The 21,190-nt window shown below is 40.3% G+C and overlaps 1 protein-coding gene across 2 annotated transcripts; it reads left to right on the top strand.

The window, feature by feature from the left end:
* Positions 1-8,821: 8,821 nt before the first annotated feature.
* lhx9 (LIM homeobox 9) lies at positions 8,822-20,467 on the top strand (the record flags this gene model as incomplete). 2 transcript variants are annotated; one of them, XM_084066891.1, is made up of 5 exons in its annotated part: positions 8,822-9,010; positions 10,577-10,779; positions 12,204-12,571; positions 16,901-17,100; positions 20,411-20,467. In XM_084066891.1, the coding sequence occupies 5 exons, from the start codon at positions 8,822-8,824 to the stop codon at positions 20,465-20,467; spliced, it is 1,017 nt and encodes a 338-aa protein (XP_083923017.1). The 2 variants fall into 2 exon arrangements, with proteins under 2 accessions (XP_083923017.1, XP_083923016.1); XM_084066890.1 differs by lacking the exon at positions 20,411-20,467 and adding an exon at positions 17,806-18,060.
* Between the last annotated feature and the right edge of the window lie 723 nt (positions 20,468-21,190).

Genomic DNA, 21,190 nt, shown 5'->3' with positions numbered 1-21,190 from the left:
ATGTATAATATTACTATGGAAAACAGTAATATGCCTTATTCATTGATTAATGATTTTTTTGTTGAAACGATAACGCCATTCTAAACATGATAATAAAAAATGTCAACACACACAACTGAGCGATTTCCATTCATTCAGTGCTTAAGCACTCCCAAGTTGAAACAACCAACTGGCTATATGTGAGGTATTTATTTCTCCCCTTTTGGACTGAACATCTCTGACCTTAAGCTGAAGCATATGCTTTTGCTGTAGCAGGGTGGCAGTTATGTGCAGTCTGCTACAGGGCTACAGGAGAATGGCACAAGCCGCAGAGAAATGGAGAGCTGTCCAGTTTAGAGCCATGACCGGGCAGGCTCCAGTCAGAAACATTTGACAGGCCAGGCATCCCCCCAACTCGTTCAGCACCCCACAGCCCCACCCCATTTCACATGCAGGCACAGACACACACACACACACACACACACACACCAGCCCCGCGGCCAATGCCCCAACCACAGTCAGTTATATAGTGTCTCCATCATTGTTGGCCAGACCAGCCAGGAACTGCTACAGGGTTGGCGGGGAGAAAAAACTTGAGTGTCGGCGGTATGATGGCTCAAAGGAACATCAGTCTCAGCAACTGGCCAGCCACTGCTCTGTGTGTGTGTGTGTGTGTGTGTGTGTGTGTGTGTGTGTGTGTGTGTGTGTGTGTGTGTGTGCACGCGTGTGTGCACACACACACACACACACACACACACACACACACACACACACACACACACACACACACGTCTTGATATTCAAGCAGCATCTGAGCAGCCCCTACATCAACGTCTGGTCGTTCTACACAGACAGTGTCAGCTCGCCTCAGGGCAGCAGGCTCCACGGTGGTCAGATGGACAACCAGATCCCTGTGGTAGAATTAGTGATATAAAAAAAACCAACAACACACATGGCCACCAAGTGACAGTCAGCGCACCAGATTCCTTTGGACAGACAGGCCTGCAAATAGCACAGAGGAGCAGTCGGTGTCTACTCCAGACCACAACTGGTGGTCTGGTCCATGCCAGGCCAGACTGAGACCGCCAGATGAGACCTGATACACAGCTAAATCCTGTAGGTTAATTTAACCGTGTAACATCTCAGAGTTAAATTAATGCTGATAATTTTGTCACATACAGTACACCTAAATTCTCAAGGAACATTTTGGGCTGTTTCCATTGTCATTTGACATTGGCAAATTCACATATGTCCTTCCTTGTCCACATCCAAACCAGCAGATATAATCATATTGTGCTCACTACACATATTAAAATCCTCAATATTAGTTTATCCATTTGAAACTGCGAGTGTACACACATGTAACCAAATGGACCCGTAAATCCATTCAGTTACATGTGAACACTCACAGTTATATGGACACTGAGGAATTAACTGTGCATACACGGCATTGCATACAGTGAATTATAGAAGAAGAAAGGGGCAGCCATTTGGACAACAAAAAGTGTTTAAAGTATATATAATCCATTACACTGACACAGAAGCTGGAATGGATCCTTATAATCTGGGCCTATACGGTTATACAGGGATGAAGGACAACTATCTATTATTATGTCTCCATGTCCTTTCTAGTGTGGCCAGATATGGACTAATACTATACCCACCATTCCCCACGAGGATACTAAGACTCGGTCCCCAGAGGAGGAGAGGCTGGTGGTGGACGGGGAGCGGGGTGGCTGTGTGCTGTCTGAGCTGTTTCGGGAGGCAGGGAGGGGAGGCAGGCAGCAGTTGGTGTGCAGAGAGCAGAGGCTCAGGCTGGCTAGTTAAGAGCTCCGCTCTCCTATCCTCCATCTGCCAGGGACCGGGGCTGTGATTTGAGCTCCAGCAGAGCAGAGCAGGGAGGAGATCGAAGGAGGGATGGGGGCGGGGGGGGAGTGGTGGTGGGGGTTGGTTGGAGGGAAGAGTGAGAAGGATATGGGGGAGTGGGAGGGGGAGAGAGAGAGGGGGGGGTGCTGTAGAAAGGAGGGGGGGAGAATGGGGAGTGCGGCTGGAAGAGACACAGAAGAAAGAGAGTGAAAGAGACGGGGAGCTGGAGGAGGAGAGGAGAGGAGAGGAGAGGGGAGAAGAGCGAAGGAAAAGGACCTGGCCAGAGAAAACGAGAAAGGAAAGGAAAAACAGGATGTAGGTATGGGTATGGAGATTCTTCAAAATCTTCACTTACTGTATGTAGGTTTTTACATCAGTGCTCATGCTAAATATATAGCACAAGGGACATCTACTATAGGATGAATTGTTTTTACTGTGCTCAAGCTCTACTACTACTACTATTACTATTATTTGTATTATTATTTGATATATTGTTAAACCTAAGAATTAAACACAATTAAAACCAATGCTTTGGTTATAGTATGTGCCTGTATTTGCATTACAATACATCACAGTTACAATAAAAAAAACAAAAACTGCTCAGTGTTTGTAAATATTTCCAGGATACCTCACTGTACGCCAACCCACCCACTGAGGCTCATGTGACTGGGATAGAGACTTGCTGTGCCCCCCCGCCCCACTCACCCCCTCCTTCCTATAGCTCCACTCCTTCATTCTGTCAGTGTTTACCCTGTGGTTCCCTGCACCATGGTGGAACCTGGGAGAGCCCCCCCCCCCCGCCCCCACCACCACCACATCCACACACACCTTTCCTTTTCGCTTTCTTTTCCCTTATACCCTTACCCCGCCACCCCATCCCACCCTCCCATGTTCCTCCCCCTAGCCCTGCTTTGGGGAGGGTGAGAGAGCTCTTCCATGAGATCGAGTGTCACTTGAGGTGACCCAGAAATGATAACTCCAGATGAACCCTGGATGTGTGGTAATCTACCACCATGCCCTACAGCATTGGTTCTCAAAGTGGGGTCCGGGGACCCCCAGGGGTCCTTGGGGGGGGGGGGGGGGGGGGGGGGTACCAGGGGATCCCCAGCAAAATTGGTTAATATAGCGTCATAATAATTGTAACCACTTTAACCATATTTTATACTTTGGCTATTTGAAAATAGCAGATCTACAAGCTCATATAGCGTGACACCGAGTGCCACGCTATGAGCTTGTAGATCTGCTATTTTTCTAGATTGGGGGGTCCACAGCCAAATACATATACTTTTGGGGGTCTTTGACATGACAAAGTTTGAGAACCAGTGCCCTACTACAGCAGAGAGGAGCCAAGGCATGGAGGCAGGCTGAGCAGCCCAGGGAGGCAGGCAGGCTGCGCTGTGCTGTCTGTGGTTGAAATCGCAGGAACAGCCACATAGCTGCATATAGTAGTCTGTCTGGGTATCATACTCTGAGATGCTCTGCATGGTGCGTGTTGTGCTACACAGTGAAATGCATCTGTGTGCAGTTGCATTATTGATGAGATACATCGCGATGTCAACCGAGCGGAAGTAGCAGAGCAAAATGACTGTTAGCGGTATCATTTATGCAAGCAGCACTGAGGTGTAATTAATTGTCACCCTTTGCTACTTGCCCCTGCTCACTCACACATTATACAGTATATACAGTATATAGTCTATAGTATATATACTGTATGTGTGTGTGTGTGTATATATATGTATATTATGTGTGTGTGTGTGTGTGTGTGTGTGTGTGTGTGTGCGTGTGTGTGTGTGTGTGTGTGTGTGTGTGTGTGTGTGTGTGTGTGTGTGTGTGTGTGTGTGTGTGTGTGTGTGTGTGTGTGTGTGTGTGTGTGTGTGTGTGTGTGTGTGTGTGTGTGTGTATACAACAAAAAAATCTGTGTCAACTATTGCTTCATTTAGCTTCTGGATGACCTTCCTTTGTCATGTTAACAGAAATCCAGCTTAAATGTGAGAACATATATACATAAATTATCTTGCTTCCTTCCCTTATTTTTCTTTATCAAATATTTTATCGTCATACATTGGTAACTCTACCATGATGATGTGGATAATCATTTAGTGTTTATATAACGTGTGTAGGCCTATAATAGGTAGGCCTACCGTAGGCCTATACGTTGAAATGTCGCTGAAGTGAAAAAAGGTGGCAATTAGTTTATTTTACCGCTAAAATGTGAGAATAGGGGCTCAATTTAGGTATTTCAAACGCAAGCAATTAAACCACCCTGGTAGGCCTAAGCTACTATAGGCTAATTCTGAAATGTGACATCATTCATGAGAAAACGTTTCCGTCAACAAAATGTATTCGCTAGGCTACTTTCTTTGAAGAATGTAAGCTAATAGGTTAATTTCACGAACGCCTTAAATTATTTTCAATGTGACCGTGACCTGTGAGTGGAATTGTTACAGTCACGAGGAGCATTTTACCTGCAAGGCAGCGTCACACACATAGCCTACCATGACATTTCAGCATTTAATTTCTTCACGTGATGCATGGACGATGGGCGTCCAGAGGAAACGAAATATTCATCCATGGTTTGATCATGATGAGGTGATGGCGTTGTTGTCAGCCGACAATTCAAAATAGCTAGTTCATTTACTTTTGCCAGTGAAAATAAATCACCTGAGCTTGAGAATTGGGTATCAGTTTTAAATAAATAAATACATAATAAATAAATAAACTACGTGTAGGCTACCATCTGTTACCGAAGAAAATAGTAGCCTACCGACAATTAAATGCCTTGGATTTCAGTTCATAAGCTTTTGTATCAACAGAATGTATCAAGTGTAGATAAATGAATAAAATACTGCTGCAGCCATTTGTCACCTATAGTATATGAATATTTAAAGTCTCGTTCAGTTTACATTGAGCTTTGTATTGCAGATATGTATAGGCAACACCCAACACTCAAAGATTTGGTAATTGGTTCAGTTCAGTCTTTAACTATATAACTAACAATGTATTCACATCACAAAACCTCTGCTCTATAGATTATAGGGCTGTAGCACTATTTTGACTTGAATCTTACACGAATTGCGTTGATGTAGGCTATTAATAGTTGACAAATGGGTATGGGTGTAGCATGAGTAGGCTATTGGCTCATGCACTTGTCATTTTCTGTGCATTGTGTTGTGAGGGCTGTCTGCATATGGGAGAATATTTAAATGTGTTCTCGCCAAGCGGTGGGTTTGTTTTAATTGACACTCAGTGGGACTACAAGAAACAAGGAACAGCCCCCATCTACCGGCAGATTCTCATCTAGTCCTATCTGCTCTCCTCTGTGCATATACAGTCCGAACAGCCTCTCTCACTGCGCACTGGGCTAAACAGAAGGAATCTATATAGACTACAGCCTCAGGTAAGACCTTTTTCAATATTTCTAAACGAATTACCTACAGTGAGGAAGTTAAACAAGCGAAAATTGCACAATGAGCAACGAAGAAAAGATGGCAAAGGAGTACCAACACTATAGTCTCTATACAGACTATAATCGTGGGCAATATTTTCCTACCTGGGATAATACGATAAGCAGATTCTTGTATTCATGATGCAAACGTCAGTAACATAACATAGCTGAGCATTCTTCGGTTGACTATGTGCCATCCAATGTGTCTTGGTCATATAGTTTATAAAAGCATCGTAGTTCGTAATGAGCACAATGCGCTGGTTAGATTGACCAGGAGACGCATGGGATCTGTACATTACCATATTTTAAATATTTAATTAGGTCAAAGCGCCCACATAAAAACGACATATATATTTTTGGATACGTCTTTCTTTTTTGTTTATTTCTAAAGGAAATGACATGGCGAAATTAACTTCATATAACAAATCAGACGTTTGGATCTTTTTTTTTTAAATACACCTAAACTATTTGTAAACTTAAACGTATAAATGTCACATGACATAATAATAAACAAAGACAAATGCCATGATTAAATAATATTTAGTTTTATGTCACTGGCAGGGTAAAGGCCTATATGTTTATTCGTTTGGCTAAAAATAAATATTCGTTCAATTCCATCGCATGGCACACGGGCAAAGGGAAAACGCACATTGTTAAGCCCTCTTTCACTCGAGTGAAATGTCATAGGCGATACGGTTTAGAACCCAAACGATAGAGAACATTATTTTTTTCCTTTTTGCTACCACTGTAGGCTACAATATTGATAGCCTTTATCCTTAAGGCAGCAAATGGTTAATTTAATATAGTGAATAATACTGAATATTCTTATTACATATACATTTCAGATATTACGTGTGTAACATTTTTCTTTTGTTGCTAGAACTGTATTATAGTGCGAGCTCAATCTTCTCTAACGGTATCCTGCACTCAATGGGATCTAATTATGCACCTCTGAGCATTAAGTAAAACGATAGGCGTATATAGGCCTACTTGTCTTTTAAATGCCAATTCAATTAGACCTAAACTATACAGTATAGCCTGCTACCGGATATTTTATTTGATAAGGACTATCTCGTAGAAAGACGAGGCTTAACAGGCGTTCTCTTTTATTTATTTGTCACCATGGATCGAAATGTAGGGGCCATAGGCTACAATATTGAACTTTTACAGTAAATCTATTGTCGTGTCTAATAATCCTGACATCACGCAAGGAGTTATGTTTACAGTTTATCTGCATGGCCCCCGACCAAAGCCCGGCGGACCCCCGATGAATTAATAGTTTAGTGTCACAGACAGAACAATAGTCCAAGTCCCTATTCATCCTGGGCCCATTAATAGATTTACCAAAGCTCAATGGAGTTGCAGGTGCATGTGGACGCTCTCTCGCCAACACCAATCATCTCAAGACGTGTTACATTTTCATTTGTCCCCCACACAGAAGTTGTGTTGTCTTTTAATTGGGTGTCTCTTGACAACGGCGCTCAGACAATATACTTGGACCCTGAAGTGTTGGACCTACCAGCGGTGTAGCCTGCAACACCCTCTGTCAGTGCCTTGCTACCAACCAGTGCGGTTTAAACTTACATTTAATTTCAACCCGAACAAAGAAATCTATATCCATACGATATAAATGACCTGCTAACTCCGCCTGTATAATATACAGGCTATATGTCATTACATTTAGAACGGTTCACAAAAATATTTCATGTTTGGCAATGCATCGAATATAGGCTAAAGATTAGCCTAGAACTATTACTCACTTTTCCTCTGCTATAAGATGGACTGTAATACAAGTAATAGTAATAGTGTGTTCGTTTATTCCGATGAAACTATTACGATATCGTTGTTAGTGTAAAATAATAATATTTTGCCATTCTTTCAGATTGGTTAATGTAACCTGTCTCCGCCCTATAGCCTATCACTGATCACTGCCCCGCCCCACACAGTGCGCGCGCGCGCACACGGGCACGCACTCTCTCTCTCTCTCTCTCTCTCTCTCTCTCTCTCTCTCTCTCTCTCTCTCTCTCTCTCTCTCTCTCTCTCTCTCTCTCTCTCTCACACACACACACACACACACACACACACACACACACACACACACACACACACACACACACACACACACACACACACACACACACACACACATGCAAAGACATATTTTAGGGAACCAGAAATAACTAATTGACAACAACACATTAAACCAGCAATTTAATTTAATGTGCAGTAATTTTAATAATATATATATTTATAATACAAACTCATGGTCACACTTCAGACTGCCATCAAAATTAATGTTATAATTGCACAAACAGAACGATACGAATAATTATTTTTGTCACTACATAGTATAGACCTATAACCTATAACATACTGTAGGCCCAGTTTTCCATTAACGGAATCGAATCAAATGTTCAAAGTTTTAAAGCAGGTTAAATAATACATTTTAGGCCCTACGCTTGTCTCCATTAAGCATTAACTCATGGCTATACTCTAAATCCACATAAGTTTATGCTAAATATGACTCTACAGCATTGGTTCTCAAAGTGGGGTCCGGGGACCCCCAGGGGTCCTTGGGGGATACCAGGGGGTCCCCAGCAAAATTATTAATATAGCGGCACAATCAGTTTAACCACTTTAACCATATTTTATACTTTGGCTATTCAAAAATAGCAGATAAAGCTCTATAGCGTGGCACCGAGTGCTGATATGAGCTTGTGGATCTGCTATTTTTGAAAAATCTCCGGCACAAAATATTTTTGAGATGGGGGTCCGCATCCAAATTACATATCATTTTGGGGGTCCTTGACATGAAAAAGTTTGAGAACCACTGCTCTACAGCACCACACACCTCTCTCTTAACTAAAAATGGAGAAAAAGTAATGAAAATGTCAATACCAAAAAGTACTCGTCCATGCATCTCGCAGCCATACAGCACCGGGGGTTTGAGGGAAGAAAGAGTGACAGCTCTTTGTTGGTGAATAGAAATCAGTAGCAATGGAGAGAGAGAGAGAGAGGGAGGAACTCCTCCTACCAAATTATTCAGACTGGGCAGGCTTTTTGCTCTCTTCACAAAATAGGACACGGCTCTCGAATCCAGGCAGTCCCAACCTGACCTTCAAGCACACGGAACCCCTAACGGGAGATCGAGGGACTTGTCGAAAATAAATCACAAAAACAAAAAACTTCTGCCATTTTTGGGCATTCATTATTTGCGAGTATATAAACCCACCAGCATCACAACGTCGACCATCGCATCATTTGGACTATATCTTTTTTTTTTTCTTTTTTCCCTTTTTTCTTTTTCTTTTGGGGGGGAGAGACATTTTACTGAAAGACGGAAAGCTGTTCCTTTCACTATACTAGCCCTGCTGTCCCACCCTGATTCTTCAATCGAGTTGTTAGCTTCTTTCTTTTTCTAGTTTCATTTTGCACTCTTTGACGGGGAGGTTGAGTGTTTTGGCCGTGTGTGTCCTCCATCCAGAGCCACTTGGATGCGCTGACAGACCGAGGCGTGCAGCGCTGTTGTATATGGAAGTTGTGGGCTGCAAGGCAGAGGCAGGCAGTTGCACGTTGTTGCGTCCAGGACCACCGGGAGCCATGCTTTTCCACGGGATCTCCGGGGATCACATCCAAGGGATCATGGAGGAGATGGAGAGGAGGTCGAAAACGGACTCTCGGCTGGTGGCGAAGGGTATGCAGCTAAACGGGAGAGAATCGGTAAGAGCGCTCGATTTTGGTGTGCCATTCTTTTTTTTTAGCCTACATAAACTAGACAAATATATATGCATGCTTACAAGCGAGCCAAAGTTGTTTTGGGTGAGTAAACGACAAGAGCAGACAAGATTAGACTATTGTTATTTTTTTAATAGCCAATCTACAAGCACACAGTCACAACGCCTTGCAACAGCATTGTGAGCTTGTAGATCTGATATTTTCACAATATTTATCTCTGGAACCAAGTCAAACAAAACGTAATGCCTAAACTTTTTTTAGTCTACATAAACTGACAAATGTCAATGTTTACGCACAGCAGGGACATATTATGCATGCTTACAAGCGACCCAAAGTTGTTTTGGGGTATAAGTAAACGACAAGAGTAGACAAGATTAGCCTATACTTCAGTTAAATAGTCCGTCAATGTTAAAGACAAGTATTTTAGACTAAATTATAAGTATGAATTCTATTTGGACTTGGACAGGCGGCAGGCCTCAATTTCTTTCAATTTAAAAGGCAATTCGTTGTTGTTTTTGTTTTTACCATAAACTGAATGACAAACCAAACCAAATTTATGAAGTTGCCAGAAGATGCAATAAATATCAGCAATGACATAGCCTACATAGGCTTTTTGAAACATAAGCTCATAATCACATACATTATCCATTTTTATTTTGCTGTGGCACACGGCCTTATATATTCCATACCACAACACGTTGGTATATGGTTGCCTCAAACCAAACCATAGTATAGTAATTATTATTATTATAACAATTATAAGTGGCATGTTATTATTATTGTTATCATCATTATTATTGTTATTAGTAGTATAGTATACTATTATTGGGCTATTATAAAGTTGTTATTTTGTTTGTATTGCAGGCATCTTAATGGTATAGACCTAATTAGCTATTGTTGGCCACCGAGTTCAAATCTTGGTTACAACAACGGAACAACGGTTTTCCAGATCACAATTTTGCTTCATTTATAATTCATACTCCTAAACACCCTAATACATTGTTCTTAAGGTCTCTGTGTTGTTTCTGTCAGCGAGGCTTGTGTACACATGCAGTCTATACCTATACTCGATAGTGTGCGTTTAAAAATAGGCCTTTTATTAAAATGGGAACTGTTAAGAGTAAAACGCACTTAAAGTCAATGTAAAACAATTGTCACTTTAAAAATATATATATTAAGTGGGTTTGTCAGTGGTTTCACTTTCAGCAGTCCCATACAGTGGTTCTCAGCCTTTTCAGGCCGTGACCCCCCAAAATAATTATATTTGAACTGGGGGCCCCCATTTGAACTGGGGACCCCCAGCCCCCCCCCCCCCCCCCCCCCCCCACACACCCTGACAAGCACTTGGAATAGTAGGAGTTGAGGCATTACATTTTTTGTGAAAATAGCAGATCTACAAGCAAGCTTGTAGATCGGCTATTTTCACAATGTTTGACTCGTTCTTGAATTATTTGACAATTTGTCTTGAATTGTGGCCGACCCCACAGGCTGAGAACCACTGAGCTAATAAGCCCGCTTGTTTTTCTCTGTTCACATGCATCCACTTCCCAGACCATGCCTTCCATGAGCCCGGAGAAGCCTGCTCTGTGTGCCGGCTGCGGGGGGAAGATCTCGGACAGATATTACCTCCTGGCCGTGGATAAACAGTGGCACCTGCGGTGCCTCAAATGCTGTGAATGTAAACTGGCGCTGGAGTCAGAGCTAACGTGTTTTGCCAAGGATGGCAGCATCTACTGCAAGGATGACTACTACAGGTAAGAAAACACAAGGTTATGGATGTATGTACGTTTTATACAATATGTCCATAATATGATCATATGACACACCGTAATAACACATGCACATAAACGAGCGCGCGCGCGCCCACACACACACACACACACACACACACACACACACACACACACACACACACACACACACACACACACACACACACACACACACACACACACACACACACACACACACACACACACACACACACACACACACACATGGACAATTACTAGTCTATAGGTAAGAAAAAACAAGGTTATGGATACACTTTAATATAATATGTCTATAATATGATCATATGACACACCATAACATATGCACATGCACATAAACAAACACACACACGCACGCACGCACGCACGCACGAGCGCGCGCACACACACACACACACACACACACACACACACACACACACACACACACACACACACACACACACACACACACACACACACACACACACACACACACACACACACAGCCATTGAGAAGCTGCTAATCATTAGGTAAAATGTTAAGCTAAGGCTAATGGACACACCTTTTGGGTTTTAAAGGAGTGTAGTATAGGCCCTACTGCTGAAATAATGATGTTCTTATACCTTTGGATGTGTATGAATGATAAACAAAGTATATAGCAGGCCTACCGCCTGCCTATAGTAGCCTACTCCTCACTGCATGGAACGCAGTGAAAATTGGCCTATTATAGCCTATAGCTGCATTGGCTCAGCGGGTATAGGCGAAAGTAAAAAGCCAAACAGTCAAATGTTTTATGTTGAGCCCAACTATAAGTCAGTGGTTCTCAACCTGTGGGTCGGGACGCCAGGGGGTCCCCACGTAATTTTAGGGGGGGGTCCCCATGATGACAGTGAAGTGACAATTTAAGGACTTTTAAGACCTTTTTAATACCTAAAAAAAAGAAGAAAAGAAAGGAAAAAATACAAGTACTGCATCAAAAGTATCAGCATATTATAAAAACTGGTCAAACATTGGTCAAATTGTAAATATAAGAAAGAGGCGAGGCCTTGGGAGCTTCTGCTATTTTCTGCTGTTTCTGCTATTTTCACAATATTTATCTCATTGTGTGTGTGTGTGTGTGTGTGTGTGTGTGTGTGTGTGTGTGTGTGTGTGTGTGTGTGTGTGTGTGTGTGTGTGTGTGTGTGTGTGTGTGTGTGTGTGTGTGATGATATTTATCAAACTAGATGTAATGCCTCAACTCCTATACAATTCCAAGTGCTTATATGGGTGGGGGTCCCCAGTTCAAACATGCTTATTTTTGGGGGGCCACGGACTGAAAAGGTTGAGAACCACCGCTATAAGTCATGTTAAACTTGCCCGTTTTGTTTGCTTTCAGTCTCTGACTGACTGTGCGGTTTCTTGACGAGTTGTGTCCTTGTTCCAGAAGGTTCTCCGTGCAGAGGTGCGCGCGCTGTCACCTCGGGATCTCCGCCTCGGAGATGGTGATGCGCGCGCGGGACTCCGTGTACCACCTGAGCTGCTTCACGTGCACCACGTGCAACAAGACGCTGACCACGGGCGACCACTTCGGCATGAAGGACAGCCTGGTCTACTGCCGCGTCCACTTCGAGACGCTGGTCCAGCAGGGGGACTACAGCCACCCCCACGGGCTCAACTACGCCGAGCTGGCGGCCAAGGGCGGCGGCCTGGCCCTGCCGTACTTCAACGGCACCGGCGGCACGGCCCAGAAGGGCCGTCCGCGCAAGAGGAAGAGCCCGGCCATGGGGATAGATATAGCCAGCTATAACTCAGGTGAGACGTAGGGCCTTTTTCAGGCTGTGACCCCCCAGATAAATATTGTGAAAATAGCAGATCTAGCTCACAATGCCTCACGTTAATTGCAAGGCATTGTTGTGAGCTTGTAGATCTGCTATTTTCAAATGTTTTGCCTCTTTCTTATAAGCTATTATTTGACTGTTCCACGACCTGTGTTCTGTTGTGTTGTGTATGTGTTGTGTTGTGTATTTAAAAATGTTGTGCCACTAGCTGTTCCTGCTATCCAAAGCATTGCATTTTCATACATAATGCAGTAACACATATATATATATATATAGGCCCAATAATAATGATGATGATGATTATGATATAATAATAATAATAATAATAATGCTAGTAGGCTAATAGACTATAGGCTAATAATAATATGAATAATAATGTTAATAATATTAATAATAATAATAATAATAATAATAATAATAATAATAATAATTATATTATATAGTAGTAGCATAATAATAATTGTAATTATTAAATATGATTATTATTCTTATTACAATAATAATAGGCCTAATAATAATAATTCCCCAGTGTGTTCTTTGTGACCTTTTATACTAACTTGCCATGCATGAAGCCGAACATGCAGTCGATCCTCCCTGTCTAGAAAATTCATTAAATAAAGGTGTTGTTGGTGATTATTTGAGACCCTATACGTGTATGAAATAGAGTAATTACTATCTATCTTATATGCAAAACAGCAGTGTGGTATATTGCCCCAGGCTAATTGATCTGTTAGCTTTTCAGCGTGCATGTATTTTTTTTACGCATGAAATTAACACCATTTCTTTCTTTGCACTGAACAGTAGCCTAGCATATGCTGTCTTGGTGATCGAAATTTGACCCCCATTGTCAATCAGCTCATCGACTTTTATAATTAAGATTAATATAGGTCAAAAAAGGTATGCGAGTGGACGACCTATGTGCACGTGCAGGGGGGTATTACGGTAATGTGGGATAATTAACCACTTAAACCCTGGCATTGTGGTATCGTGGGGAAAGCTTTCGCTGAAAATAGCAGATCGACAAGCTCACAATGAGCCTCTTTGCATGCATGCGTTGTGAACTTGTCGATCGGCTATTTTCAGTGAAAGCTCTCCCCACAATAGCAGAAAACAGAAAATACACTAGTATTGAGCCCTGAGGGACTCCAGGTTACCCATAAGGGGTTCAAGTGGTTAAGTAAAACCGCCGCCTCCATGAAGCGTCAAAATAAAGCGCTTTCTTTCACTTGCCTCCATTTATACCTAAATTGGTTGTCATATACATTAAGCTACTGGTCATTTTAGGTCTAAAATACGGCACTCAAAGGGCTGAATGTTATAATCCGGCCCGCCAGCGTCACTTTTGTGTTCGCTTTTCAGCATATTAGTGTGCGGTTGAGAAAGTTTGCCATTGTGTGCCGAAGTTTCCCTTGTTCTTCATGAATGGAGAGGAATAGGGGATAATCTGCGTGTTAATTGTTCTTCGTTAATTGAAGGTGACGTTGGAATCCCATGGCTTCCAACCCAATGAATAATACGCATGAAGGTCAGCAGCATAGTTCTCAGGAACAGAGGCGAATGCAATGGGGCCTGCATGCAGCTATCTATAGGCCATGGGCTAGTTCTCAGAAGAAGAAGAAAACACTGTAGGGCAGTGGTTCTCAACCTGTGGGTCGGGATCCCCAGGAGGGTCCCCACATGATTTTTTTTTTGAGGGGGGTCTCCCAGGGGGTCCCCAGATGACAGGGAAGTGACAATTTAAGGACTTTTAAGACCTTTTTTAATACCTAAAAAAGAAAGACCATAATTGCATCAAAAGCAATAAACCAACTATACTTTAAACACTGTTCAATTCAAACATTGGCCAAATTGTCAATAATATAAGAAAGTACAGTCCATACAAGCTCACAATGCCTTGCAAGCAAAGCATTGTGAGCTTGTAGATCTGCTATTTTTTTAGGGGGGGGGGGGACCTCCAAATATGATTATTTTGGGGGGTCACGGCCTGAAAAGGTTGAGAACCACTGGTGTAGGGTGTCGTCAGAAAACCGTTTATTAAATTATTTTTTAAAAGAGCCATCGTGGCATCATGCGTATAGGCCTAGATTTGTTATTGTTAAAAATATTTTGTTAATGCTTAAAACGCCTACACTCCTATTTTGAAGGGGAAGCAATGTCTGCACATTTAACTTAATAGATTATATAGATAACTCAAGTGCTAAGCCTACACACACGATGTAGCCTATTTTGTAAAATATTGAACGGGGTTTTCTTTTTATTAACATAACTGCAGCGTTTCCAAATTATGTAGGCTATTCTAACGTAACCAACGTTGAAAAAATAAATCATAATAGTTTAAATGAATAACAGTTTCTCCTTCAGTATTCTACTCATTGGCTTTGTTCCATAAAGCACCCCTTAATTATATCTCCAAAACACATGGGTCTTGACATTATGACATATGCTTTGAATTGTCCAGTATGATTTAATTGGTGAATTTGCTGTTTAAGGGTATTGTATAAAGCACAGAAAGAAAAAAGTTGCAATCGATTCCTGTTAAAGAGCAGGATATGAATGTGAATGTGATCTCTTTTCACTAGACCCCACTGTGTATTTTAAAACCCCCCAGTGCAATTTGTGGATCTAGAGACCCCTAGTGGGCGATCTGAATGAGACATAATCTAGCAATGCCTGTGACTAATTAATAAAACATTAAATTATTAGATTACATTACGTTAATATTTCTTATAGGTGTCAGTGGCAAGGTTATTTTCTATACAAAAAATATATATATTTTCCATACACAACCAAAACCAACATAAACCAAACCAACCTCAATACAATATCAAATGTTTTTCTTTTTAGGCCTGTATACTCCTAAATTAACTTCATGTCAGTTTTCATTTTCCATCCACCTGTTGCATTTACATTATTTGATATTATGGTGACTCGTGAAATCTCCAACTGTCAGAGTATAAGCATCTGCTTTTTAGTTAGCCTTTTTTATTTCATTGTAATATTTTAATTGTAAAATCTAGCATGGGAAAAAAACAAAGAAACTAGGAACTGATGATAACATCTATATGCATTGTTAGATTATTGTATTATTTATTACAAAATGCATATAATATGCTGACTAGTTTTCTTTTGCATCTGGAATAAATATAAGAAAATAATTCATTTGTAAGCATTTTTATTATAACAAAACATGAACCTGCTCAGAAATAATAATAATAATAATAGCAATAACAGAATAGGATCATATAATTATAATTAATGGTGTTTTGACTGATAATTAAGGATTCATATTCCAATGTAACAATAATTAAAAAAATGTTTTTAACAGTTAAGACATGCGCTAAATTGATATACTAGAGTTAACTTGTGAAGATTATATTTTGGTTTCTAGCATCAGCAGTCAATAATTCAGATAAACAAATGTCTTTTTGGATAAGAAGATACCGACCTTGTTTATTAAGCACACAAAGCACAATACTAGAAATCATTTTGAGCAACCGCAAGATTAGGCTTTCAAATGAGACAGTGCTATATATTTTACCATGTTTATTTTGTTGAATGTATTTTTCAGTGTTTTACACAATGCTCAGAGCAACACCATTCAATGAAGCCCCCATAGGCAAACCGTTATTGGTATACAATATAATAATGTATGATCTGAATCATATTCAGTGTACAAAATTGCATAAACATAAAAACATTGAAATATGAATTCATTAACAGAATGTATGTATATAACATTTATAATGTTACAATCACAGCATCAAATGCATTGTGTGTATAGCTTTTTGAATGTTGGACTTTTTCCAATATCTCAACACAAGATCTGTATTGGCCATTGATTGTGCAATACTGATAACGTAATGGCAACATTTTCTAAAACATCATTATTAACCACAATACAATACTATCTATAACTCTTAACATATTCCGTATAGGAGCTGAATGGAAGAGAATCAGGTCTAACTCTACCCTCCTCCTTATAAATAATGGGCTTGAATCTTTCAAAGTCCATAGCATTAATTTAACTTTAAGAGTATAAAAACTGGACCTATGAATATACATTTAGAGTTAAACACAGGATAAAGGTTGGTTTTCACACTTGCAGAGTTTAACTACACAGTAAAATCCTCAGTGTTTATTTATCCATTTGTAACTCAGAGAAATGTAACCAAATGTTACATAATACTCTCTGAGTTAAATTAACATCAAATATGTTACAGTGTAACACTGTATTTTGCTGTGTTCGGTGGTCATGATTATGCTGTAAACCACCCATGGGGTGCTCTGCCCTCTGCCCTCTCAGGCTGCAATGAGAATGATGCTGACCACTTGGATCGGGAGCAGGCCTACCCTCCGTCACAGAAGACTAAGCGAATGCGCACCTCCTTCAAACACCATCAGCTGCGGACCATGAAGTCTTACTTTGCCATCAACCACAACCCCGACGCCAAGGACCTAAAACAACTGGCCCAGAAAACGGGCCTCACCAAGAGAGTCCTACAGGTAAGCAAGAGCTTCATTTCTATAGACTTGATGGTCACACACCCATATATGTGTCCCTCCACCCCACCCCCCACCTTCTCACCCGACTCTTATATATTCCCCATTCTCAAGTCATCCTTTTTATTTTCGCTTTATTTTTGGTTTGTTCGGTTGGTCCATTTAGTCATTAGTTTTATGATATCCAGGGTTATTTGTATTTGAACTTTTGAGGAGTTTTCATATTTTGTGTGTGCTAGAGGTTTTGGGAAAGACAGGAGAAAATGAGTTGTTTTTTTTCTTTTTTCCCCCCTGTATACTGGAGCGTAGACAATTTAGTTTAAATTGCAGTTTATTGTTGATATTATGGGATATCTTAAAGGACAGAGTGCACAAGTAATGTATGTGGGAAAAAATAATTATTCATATTCATATTCCAACCAATTAAAATCCACAAAAGGGTAGGATTATTGTTTTAATTTACCATTGAACTACTCTTGTATAGTGTTCAGGAGCTAAATGGTCCATCGTGATCTGCCCCTTAAGCCCAAAATAATGTGTGAAAATATAGCGGTTTACATACAGAGCAACTTGATATAATGATAGATGTGATAACTTGATACATAAACCACTGCATTTTCATAGTGAGGAATGATTTGATACTTTCTTTTAAAAAAAATAATCCTACTTAAACACAAAAGTAAAAGCCACATTGGGATTGGTTTGCAGGTTTGGTTCCAAAACGCAAGAGCCAAATTCAGAAGGAACGTTTTGCGACAGGAGAATGGAGGTGTTGATAAGGCTGATGGCACCTCACTCCCTGCACCCTCATCCGACAGTGGGGCCCTGACCCCCCCCTCCAGCGCGGCCACACTAACAGACCTGACAAACCCCTCTATCACTGTAGTGACCTCCGTCACCTCTAGTTTGGACAGCCATGATTCGGGGAGCCCTTCGCAAACTACCTTGACAAACCTTTTCTAACAAGCTATCTCTAGAAGACTCATTTTTGTTTTGAATTTTCTTTTCTTTCTTTTTTTTGTGTTTTGTTTTGTTTTATTTTTGTTTCTCAATTTGCATTTTATTTTTTTAACTGACACCTTTAAAGCAACTGGAGACAGCTCCTTGGAACAGAGTGTCGTACTGCACACATACAAGAACAGCAAGAACAACAACAGCAGCGACCACATTAAAACACAAGGAAATTATGTGTAGCATTTGCAACCGCTTGGCAGAAATGTCTGTAGTTGACTTACAGTATGCAGAGATTGATCTTTTTGAAAAATTGTAATGGTCCATTGGAGAAAGGTCCAAAACTTGATCTTATTTGGAAAAGTAGGCCATTTTATTTAATTTGTCTTTATTTGTACATTTCATTTGACTTAGCACAATTCAAGCCCTGCCTAACTTATGCTTAATTGGTAGATTTTTTAAATAATATGAATATTTTGGCCTCATAAATCTGTGTATGTATGCACTATGTTCGCACTATCCAATTTAAAGTTAATTGTGTTTATTTCCCTTTTTTGAATAATTTGGAAAAATCAACTTGTAGAATGTGCTGTAAAGGTTAACTTGAGAAACAGGCTTTAATCATTTCAGAATGTTTCGGTCTTTAAGACTGAGTTGGATGCATTGGACATTTGGAACATCTCACACTCAGCTACATGTAAAACCCATAAAAGCTGCATTTTTAAAAGAGCCCAACCATTACAACTCATGCCAGGTAGCTGCTGAATCCACAACATAATCTTTTTTCTTCTTAATTCTCACCTCAACTGTGATTACGAGGAACGAGCAAATCCCTCATTCTGTACAGTGGTAACTGTTTAACATTTAATGCAGTCACAATTATATTTGAAAAATTATTTGACTATTAGAAATCACCAAGAAAAGATTGGAAAGCAGTTTATGGGCACTGTTGTAATCGATTGGTTTGACGATATAGGGCACCTTTATGGATTTGTCGTCCGCATAGATTAATAATAGTCAAATGGATTAAAAAACAACAATTATTGAACTTGTCTGTAGAAGTACAGTTAACTCAATTGCACGGTGACAATATACTGCCCTGTGAAAAGTGCATTATTGTTATTATCATGTTGCTCAGGGTAACGATGTGATTTTAAAAGGGAAAGGGAGCGAGGGTGAGAAATTAAGTGGTTGTGACGTTGCAGACTAGATTTGTAGAGCTGACATGAACATTCAAATGACCTCAGATAGGTGGAGCTGTGAGCGGCAGCCAGTGGGAAATCATTATCCGTTTTACTCCTTTTTGGCCATATTTATATACTTTCTTTACGGACATTTGCCACTGAACAGACCAAAACATGTTTCTTCTGGCTGAGAGATAGAGAGGGGGAAGGGACAGAGAGAGAGCAAATCTTCAATGGGGGTTGATACATTTCATTGTAAGTGTCACAAGTTGTTCTATTGTAGAACAAAGCGGTTCTCTAGATCTACTCGATAAAGTAGATGCCTAACTCAGTTCTACTATGTGCCTTATGCTATAACTTGGAAGAAAGTTTGTGAAATTCAGGATCTCTGTGTTCTTTGTTAACTGATTCACATCCTTTTGACGCCTCACTAGTTTTGTACTGTTTTGCATCTTCTTTCTGAAGATCTTTTTATGGTGTATCCTGTTAAAAGGGGGCAGCGATGTCATAGAAAGCATTTTGTGCACTCTTTCAGATATAGTTGGGTAATCCAAGAATCTTATATATTGATCTTCGTGTTAATAGTTCAGTACAGTAAGTGTTCTATCAAGATTGTCCATGTTTCCCTGTTTCTTGATAAAGATGGTGTACAGAAACTATTTCCCCTTAAATATTTATGGACCAAACGGTTGTTATATATCTTATTAAATTTGTGTGAATAAAAATACTTTGCTTTAAATGCGTTTTATTTTTCATTACACTTGCCATTTTTTGTGTTATTTTCTCTTAAATACCTTTTTTTTATTATCACATCAACAAGCAAGAAAGCATTCAGTTTTTTATGACGAATTAAGCGTTGTTCCCCATTTTTGCTTCCATTTTTTATTTCTATTTCCCTATTTTATGATGTTTATAGTTTTTTTTACGTAATGCCCCATTAGATTTGCATCTGAACCCTGCAGTCAAAAATATGAAATTGCTTTTTAATGCATGAATATGGCTTTAAATTGAAATCAAATGAATGCTGCAAAGCATACATTGATATTTATATTTCTATATACATATATTTATATGCATAATATATTGGTAGACCTAAAGTGAAGTAAGATTAAATTGCAGACCCCATAAAGCCAGGTTGCTCTGTAGTTAATATATTGTTACTCTATCATTTCTTTCAGGGAGAACAAATCTTGGGGCATTACAGCCATACATCCCGACGTTTGAAAATTCCCTAAAGTATTAACAGAGGGGGAACTTTGATCGGAATTCCTCACCATTGAAGACAAAGACAATATTAGGATCAGATGATAGTGTATTGAGAAAAGAATACATGCAAAAACACAATACAACCAATGATTTTTTTTATGTTTGTCCTGAAATGTTTGAATCAATCCATCAAAGGAGGACAACCCAATGCGTGATGTTTCTGAAAAAATAATGATGAAGAAAAAGAGCTTTGACATTGCTCTCTGTGTTGGAATGGCCCATCCCCACAGTGAAAATAAAGTTGAATTGTAACATAGCTGTAAAAACCAGAGAACTCTCCCAGCAGGGGAGAGGATGTGATTAAAAGCCAGCAGGCATTCAACATGACAACACAGTGATACAGCCTGACTAGCATGGATGTACACACACATGCATATACACACACACACGCACGCACACAGGCACACACGCACACGCAAACACACACACACACACACACACACACACACACACACACACACACACACACACACACACACACACACACACACACACACACACACACACACACACACACACACACACACACACACACAATAATGTACAGACACACAGGCATGCACATGTACATGCACGGCATGCACACACACACACACACACACACACACACACACACACACACACACACACACACACACACACACACACACACACACACACACACACACACACACACACACACACACACACAC

This window comes from Gymnoscopelus microlampas (assembly GCF_963454915.1).
Source record: "Gymnoscopelus microlampas genome assembly, chromosome: 9".
NCBI lineage: Eukaryota > Metazoa > Chordata > Actinopteri > Myctophiformes > Myctophidae > Gymnoscopelus > Gymnoscopelus microlampas.
The sequence above is the reverse complement of the archived record's forward strand: the minus strand, read 5'-3'. Positions and strand labels throughout refer to the sequence as shown.